General features: G+C 36.8%; 1 protein-coding gene across 2 annotated transcripts; it reads right to left on the minus strand.

The window, feature by feature from the left end:
• Positions 1–2192: 2192 nt before the first annotated feature.
• LOC144641301 (WD repeat domain phosphoinositide-interacting protein 3-like) lies at positions 2193–8349 on the minus strand. Of its 2 annotated transcripts, XR_013568534.1 has the most exons (5): positions 8192–8349; positions 7877–7971; positions 5480–5670; positions 3372–5077; positions 2193–2709 (listed from the first exon to the last, which is right to left on the minus strand). XR_013568534.1 is itself a non-coding variant. In XM_078500328.1 (4 exons), exons 1-4 carry the CDS (start codon positions 8275–8277, stop codon positions 4988–4990), a joined length of 462 nt encoding a protein of 153 aa, XP_078356454.1. In that variant the 5' UTR covers positions 8278–8349; the 3' UTR covers positions 2193–4987. The 2 variants fall into 2 exon arrangements, 1 of the variants encoding a protein (XP_078356454.1); XM_078500328.1 differs by having other exon boundaries at positions 2193–5077.
• Between the last annotated feature and the right edge of the window lie 356 nt (positions 8350–8705).

Consider the following 8705-nt stretch of genomic DNA (forward strand, 5'->3'; position numbering starts at 1 on the left):
GGGTAATTGTGAAGAACAGCTCCCGCTAACCGACTGTCGGTCAACTGTCGGCCGACAGGTTACCAACAGACTACCGACAGGCCACCGACAGCCCACCGACAGGTTACCGACAGTTTCCCAAAACAGACATTTTACTGTAAAACTGAGCAGTAAACACAGAAGTAAACCCAATGCAGAAAGCGATTAAAACAGATAAGACTTATAAACATTGTATTTCATTGTACTACGGTACTAACTACAAAACAAATCGACTCCTCGCCAACATTTTCTTTTATACAAACTTCAATCTCTTATAAATATATCACCTACGTAACTTTAAGTCCATAAGGCAAGCAATGAAATCACGTTCGAAGATGATTTTATCCAAAACTCAGGCCAAAACAGTGCAAAAACTTCTCCACACACGCACTCGCTGAAGTCGCCCTAGAATCCTTTGCGACCCCTTCCGAGGGGGAATGAGACTAAGTTAACCAATCCAATATGGCGGAGAAAAATGGAGTAGCTGTGTTCGCGTAAATTCTCCGGTCGATTTCGGCAGCGCAGAAGCTAGTTTTAGGCTGTGATGACCGAAACTCAGGAGTATATACCTTTCCTTTCAATTTCTCATAAATTTTGGGGTCCGTTACGGAAGAAAAACATAAAGAAACAAAAAGGTTAGTGTTACTGTATAACCGACAACTTACCGACATCTTACCGACACCTTACCGACACATCACCGCCTGTCGGCCGGCTGTCGGCCGACAGTTGGCCGACATCATAGCCAAAACCTGTCGGCAGGTTGTCGGCCGACAGACGACCGACAGCCGGCCGACAAACGGCCAACAGACGGCCGACAGACGGACGACAAACGGCCGACTGTCGGCCGACAGACGACCGACAAACGACCAACAGTCGACCGACAGTCGGTTAGCGGGAGCTGTTCTTCACAATTACCCAAATGTGTGACCACTTTTAATTAATTCACACTCTTTTGTGCAAGGACAATTGTTAATACATTAAAAGTGGTCACCCTTTTGGGCTCCTCATTGTAAGTCGAAAGTTGAGACACTGAGACATTTGCTATAAAAGGGGGGGAAATGGGTTTGTCAGGTAAATAAAATTTTAAAATACGTGCAGTACTTTGTTTCCGGTGGTGTTTTTAGTTGTGCATTCCAAGGAAAGGTTAGTTTCTAACCAATGTTACTGTAATTATTAAAGGCAAATTGTAAGCTGCTTTGATCACAAAATTGGCACGATTTAATTTGTACAACTCTAATAAGATGTCTTTTATCACGACTTTTCACAATGGAAGGCAACATATTTTGTAACTTTACTAGACAGCGAGGAAACTTCCACAACTTTGGCAGGAATAAAATGTCTTATAAATAATGTATCTAGATTGCCTCTTGTTTAAATGTGGCTTAAAGTTGTCTGCACTGACTGTACAATCTGTAATGTAAATTTTGTGCAGTAAGTCCAAAAACTTAGAGGTAAAACACGCAGTGCAAGGAAGTACAAGTTTCCAGGAAGTAAAGTTGATATATCATCTTGATTTACTCTTGTTAAATTTAAATGGGGCTGAAAGTTGTTTGCACTTTCTGTACAATTTGTGATTTTATTACAAGTAAGTCCAATAAGTCCAACATCTTGATACAGTAAATGTGGAGTCTAGGAAGTAGAGTTGATACAGTGGTTTGCCAGTGATGAATTTGAATTGAAGGATCTTTCACTAGCAAATCCAGAGATGTTTTACACAGTTTATTTTTTTTAAGCGATGGCGTGACATCGCTTTATGCCATCGCACGAACGGTTCGTTTTGTCTGTTTGGCCCGATCGAACAGAAATCAAGTTTAACTTAACAAGAAATCGCCGTGTAAAACACAAAAGCAAAATACTTCCGCGCAGTTACAATGGAACACTACAATGTATAAACGAAAGAGACTAATTATATATGATGGGATCTTTTAGATTTAGTAGACAGAAATTTCTAATTCTAAAAATATAAAGGGCCGCTGTGAGCAAGAGACCGTTTGACCTTTCTGGCAGCTTAAAAGCTTGCTCGCGCGTATCGTATGTCATTCATCCGTGAAATCACACTACAGTATAACGCAATCTTTGTTGAGACAACGTACGGAAATCTAAAAAAAACATAAAAGTATAAAATAAAATATTACTGTTGTTCAATTGAGCAAATCTACGAAGAACATGGTCTGTGCATTCATAACAACTGTATTTATTTGAATTCCATCAGATCCTCAGGCTATGCTATTTATACAATCACTAACAAGCTTTTTAGGTTAAAATAAATGTAAACTGCAGTTGGATAACAGTCTTTTTCACACACAAGGTGTCAGCTACTTTTATTTACTTTAAGTTTTTTCTCAAAATTATGTAAGACCCCTTGTGAAACGCCATCGCTTCTGCATGCATCGCGTGCCAGTTATTTAACTTAGGTGTTATTGCTACATGGTTTTCGCTGTGTTTTGTTTAAATATATCTGCCATTCATAGTGAGGATTGGGCTTTCTATATATTGCATAGAGGCATAATAGAGGCCAATAACCAGTTCCAGTCAAAGCAGTTCCAATGCAATAGCCACATTCACACATTCATGCTGCTTCTTGACAAAGTGCAGATTAAACAGATTGAAGCAATTAGGACAAAACACAGATGTCAGTGGATTCTTTGAAAACTGTATTTTGGATGTTTTCTGTTGTTTTTTAATTCTGTTCTGTAAACATAATAAAAGAAAGAATCAATTGTTAAAAATTTAATAATTGTTTTACACATATTTGTTTAGACACTAAGACTGATTAACTACAACAATTTATTGCAACATAAGTAGTTACTTAATTTTTTCTTTTTTCTGAAACACATCTTTCTACATGTACACTATGCTTCTTAAATCATTTACTAGTTATTATGACCTACACAAATGTATATACTCTTTTTTGGTTGCTATTAAACCACCCAGCTTTAAGGTCACTTTAGTGTGTCTTGAGAACACCAGTTTGGACTCTTGATTTATTTAGATTTGTATAAATGTGATCAATTGTAGTTCTGTTATCAGTGGTAAAGCCTGAAATAAGTTTCTTTGTATCCATATTTTACAATCACTTGTTTATATTTACTGCTGCTTTGCACGCCATTATTAAAAACAATGTTGAAATCTGACCTAGTAGTATACGAAAACGTTCTGTTGACAGAAGAGATCGCGAATGAAGCTCTCTCAATGCTTAGTAATCCATAAATTCCAGCAAATTAAATATAACAACATCTAGCATATATTTAGCCTTTTAAAATCGTTATTTCGATTCCATAAATACTATGTCCATTATGTTATTCAATAAAGTACACGTACAAGCAAACTGATATAAATTTTTGATAGCTCACCTCAGCAGTTGTGGCAATATATTCTTCTGCACTTCTCCTCTTCAGTTAAAGCTCAGGTAACAATGTCGCCAGTAGTTCAGATCACAAATATATCAATCCTGATGTTTAATTAGCCGTGCTTATATTGCTTTCAATGCTTTATATCCAGTTCAACTTCAGTCTTGAAAGGCAAAGGTCTGCCGAAACAGCACTCACCAGCTGCCTCCCAGCTCGTAAACCACAATTTGTCGATAAGGTTTTTGTATACTATGAAATCTGAATATGTGAGCGCAAAAATATATCAGCTACTACCGGTAATCTTACTTCGAGTCAAGGCTTCTGGCTGCGAAAAAGTCTCGACTAACCAAGATGGCGGAGGAAAACAAATCTCAAGCCATATTCTTAGTTACCAATCCCCCTCGGTTCGAATCATCACATCGCCCATCGCCCGTTATAAACCCAAACCGATTTATCGCTTCATAACATAAGGCTTGAGACTAACGTCCTCGCCTAAAAAGAAGGTAACATTTTACTTTCTTATAATTAGAGTTTAATTAATCTAATTTTTAAAGGTAAGGTGAAGTTTGAGAGAATGTGTGATCACATTACCGAAATCACCAAACAAACAGTATAAAGATGATGATGATAATTAAGAAAAAATGGAGTCAGTATGGCATGTGAAATGTCAAACGGTGCAGCTACTTGAACTGGGCCACTTGGAATAAAAAATTAACCAATCAAAATGTTAATCAAGAACAACAGATGACAACCATTTTCGTAAGTGAACCAATAAAGTTATAAGATACAAACAATACCTTATTACATGAAATTTTCGCGACACTTTAATTTCGTGAATTTCGCGATTCTAAAAAAATCGCGAAATTAAAGTGATGTGAATAATAAGTGTCGCGAACATAACATGACGCGAATATTAAGTGACTCGCATGTCAGCAATCAATGTAAATGGATGTGTCGTCAATTGACTCACTTGTAGACATTGTGAGAACTGCTCTGTTGTTGCTATTGCCGATATTAAGTCCCCCCTGCGTTTTTGTTAATTTTGACGTTATTGTTCCTTCGATGAAGTCGTTTTATATAATTCAAAGGCATGTCAAAATATATTGCCAAGAAAATGTAAATTGTGTCTCACTCAAAAACGCGAAATTAAAGTGATTCAAAATACAAAATTTTCGCAAACTCGCGAAATTAACGTGTCGCGAAAATTTCATGTAATAAGGTAGTTAGAACTACAACAAAATTTGGACCCAATAAAGTTGTGGAAAGATGCCGCCTCTTGGGAAACAATTTTTGATTGGTTAGTTTCAATTCCTAAATTTTGAGCATTTCTTTTAAATATAATTTTGGCATGGACGTCATAAGTTTTCAAGCTAGGTTTTTGGGTAAAAAGGTTTATATTTTGTGATAATTTGCTGCAAGGGATAGAATCTGCAAAGTACGTACAGTAAAGAAGATTTGATATTATACAAAGTCAAGTAAAATGGACCTTTATTTGCCTTCATTTGGTTACAAATTTTATTGTAGCATATTTTTTTGGATGCTTCAATATCATTTGTCTGTTTTGGAAAAAAGATTATCATCCACTGAGAACAAGACTTTCCCATTGTAATATTTTGTTCCTACCAGTAGATGTTAGCACTCCCTGACCCTCGTCTCAGCTCATGAAGCTGTGTGCCATTACTTGTATCAAAAACTCTTATTAATGTACCCTGTAGGGTTATACAAACAAACAAACAGTTTAATATAACTGACACTTCACTACATGAAGGCCATGTTTTATAGGGATCGACCATTTTCAGTTGTTTGGGTTTCTCATCATGTTCTAGCTGTTACAAAAATAACCTTTCTGATGGATTGGGTTGACAATTGTCCATTAGTTTCAAGTTATAATTGCTGAAAAGGTGTTGCATGGGGAAACACATACCATCAACCAAATCCACCATGACACAGGTCTGAGTTCTGTTGATTAATGAGTTTGATGCTCATTGGAAAACTAGGCTAAAACAGTTTTTCCCAACAGAACGAACAGATAAAGGGCTGCTCCTAAAAAAAAATAATATGCCTAAAATATTGAGTTGATGTATTATCTAATCACACACTACTAGCAGTACCTTTTCTGATGCTGTGGCTAGTCTTGTTCCCTGTAAATTCATTGCAATACAACTCAATGCCGCTTCATGTGCAGCAATCTCTTGTGGAGCACGCTCTGTGTTGGCCAGGTCCACAATCTGGACATGCCCTGTCTTACGTGCAGGGAATGCTAATAAGGAATTGTTACTGCTTGGACAAAGGACACACAGCCCTACAAAGTAAACATTGAAGTACCGCTAATGATTTCAAGTAGTATAAGAAGAGTTAATTTTATGGACATTTTTTGCCAAAATTTGGCCTTTGAACTGACATTTGTGTTGTACATGGCCAGGGAGAGTAAGGCTCATAACCATATGCATGTGTACATATAATTTTGTGTAGTGCTCTACTTGCTCTCTTCTATGGTTAGATAATAAGACTTTAAAACTATTTGATTGCTTCTTCATCTAACACAGTGCTTGTTCCCTCATAGACTTTAATTAATGTTCCTTTCAAGACAGTTTTAAAGCTGCTTTATACTGCCTTAGAACTATGTTCTAACTATGTTTAGATTAATTTTGTGCATAACATCACGTTTTTTTCACTTCATCACTTGCAAAAAAGCCAAATATAACTATTTTGGCTGGCCATGGGGAAATAATCTTTATCATAAAGAAATTAGTGCACTCTCACTTGAGGAATCTTTTAAACTCAAAATGGTACATGGGTATATCACAATAAGACTTACCAGTACTTTATTTTGGTATATTTGTACCCAAGTTAATTTACAATGTGTTGTTCCAGAAAATATCCATACCCTCTCCCACAGTTTTTGTGTTTTGCTGCAGCCGCAATGGCTGCAAGCAAAACACATTGAGAGCTGAAGTTTGTGCCGTAAGGTGTAAGTGCCGTAAGGTGTAAGTGCCGTAACAGAGGAGAAATCTGAACTACCGATGTCAATCAAATCCATGAACAAACAAAATCGAAACCAATGAACCGTAGCGCTGATCGCATTCGAAGTTACGGGCCAAAGTATTTGAACGCAAACCACGTTGGACACGTTGGAAAACAGAAAGCCGATTTAAAAGTATATCGCATTGGGAAAGAAAACAAACTGTGGCGCGACCACTCCAGTTTTATGAGAAAATTATTCTGCAGTTTTCATCATTTACGAAAAGAGCGAAGACTTGGAACCTCGCCGAAGGTCATAAATATTTTCTCCAAAGGACCGGTTAGTGCACAGTTTGTAAACTTTCGCTTTGAAAATAAACTTACCCTCACCTTGTCTACACTGTCTACAGCATACTAGTACTGTATTAACTCTGAACTTCATATTTTAAAATAAAATGTATGAACGTGTAACTTGTCACGCAAAGACAGCTGGAAAGGAATATACCATGCTGGTAGGCTGCACCGCTAATTGTAGCTGTATTCGAGCTATATAAAAGACAGCTAGAAACGAATTAATACTAGTAACATCACAATGGGAAAGAAACTTATTCAGTGGTGCACACCGTCGAAAACAAAGAAATATTAAAGGAAGTTCTCATTCACCAGATTCACTGCATCAGATGCAACATTCGTCAGTTCGTGTTTAAATGCGTGGCGACCAGTTTGTTTACTAGTTATTAAAAAATAATACGGTCTTCATTTAATAAACAGTTCATCCTTAAATTTCAGCTTTTCTACGACTGACAGGTAGGTACTATAGTATAAGCCCCGCTAAAATAGCTGGAAAGGGAAAGTTTTTTGAAAAATGAATTTTTGACTGCCAGACGCGCTGGCGCCACATGTTTATTTTGTGAAGATTAATTAAACGCCGTGAAAAATAGAATTTGATGTCCAGCGAGCCACTGCATCTTCGGCTACGCAGTCCTCAGTGAATCCTCCAACTTCACAAATTTCTAAAACTTTAAGAAAACGAACTTTCGCAGAATCAAAAATTGGTCCTTATCGATCTTCCGATCTTGTTGTGAAGACACTGAAATTCGACGAGTGTTCATGCGTGAAGGGATGACTGACGAATGATAATAATTATTTGTAAACTTTCGCTTTCAAAATGAACTTTGCGTTACGTTCAACGCCGTCTTTCCGTTGTTGATTTCAACAGAACATTGATCAGTAAAATTATCAGGATTGAATTAACACAAAGTGACTACAATATAGTGCAATTATTAACCTGCACACAAGTGACAGACAATAAAAGACGTTGGATTTCAATCTCGACTCACTTGTCTTTCATCAACATGTTCCCTAAGACTTTGCTCTAGCAGCAAAACACATGGACCCATTGGGGCCCTATTTTTTAGTTTGACTTCTCCTTAAAAAAAATGGCTTTTGGACCCCCCACCCTCTCGAATTTCCAATGAACTTCCATGGGGTAGGTATGGATATTTACTGGAACTGCACAATAGGTTTTATAGGCATCTGATGCATACCTTTAGGATTAAGTGCTGTCTCAAATACATGAAGTTGTTGAGGATTCTGTGTAAATGTGAAGACTTTTATAAGCTCTGCAAGCACAACAACTATCCTAAAAACAAATAATATTTATTAATTATTATTAAATAATAATTATACAATACTTGCCAAGAAAGGCATGCTTTGTATAAGTCTATCTTGTGAATTGAAAGCCTTTGCCTTTACAAATCAAAATACATATACAGTGTACTCAAGCCATGTTGTTTCCTGTAGATATGAATGATAATTGATTATTAATAAATTGTCTTTTTTAAAAAGACTACAAGACAAACCTGTCTCTCCTGAGTTTTACAGCTTTCACATCACTTGAAAAATCCAATTCTATGACGCATTTCTTTTTTAAGTCATCCCAAACCATCACTAAAAAGGTTTTGTAAAGAGAGGTTGATTAAAATGTCAAGCACAAATTTAAATAAAATGGAGCAGAAAGGGGGTGGGTCATTAGTTTTTGAGCCCTCGAAAAGGGTGGGTTATGTGATTTTGATCTACACGTAGGGGGTGGGACACCTTATTTATTCACCTACTTTAAAAGTTAGTATTCATCAGTATATAAAATTGACAAATTTCTCCATGTGAGCAGTTTTAAATGAATTTCTAGGGATTTCAAAAGGCCAAAATAAAAAAATTTCCTGGGGGAGCATGCCCCCTGACCGCCCTACATGGCTTGTGATCATAACATTTTGCCTGTCTCTCTTCATCCTGGATAGATTTACACTGGGCTTTAGGCCTTTTAATAACAGTAAAACCTTTGGTCAAACACTTCAAATGTGCATGATGGACAGTGGT

The sequence above is a fragment of the Oculina patagonica genome, unplaced genomic scaffold, assembly GCF_052425735.1.
Source record: "Oculina patagonica isolate OP01 unplaced genomic scaffold, crgOcupat unplaced826, whole genome shotgun sequence".
Lineage (NCBI taxonomy): Eukaryota > Metazoa > Cnidaria > Anthozoa > Scleractinia > Oculinidae > Oculina > Oculina patagonica.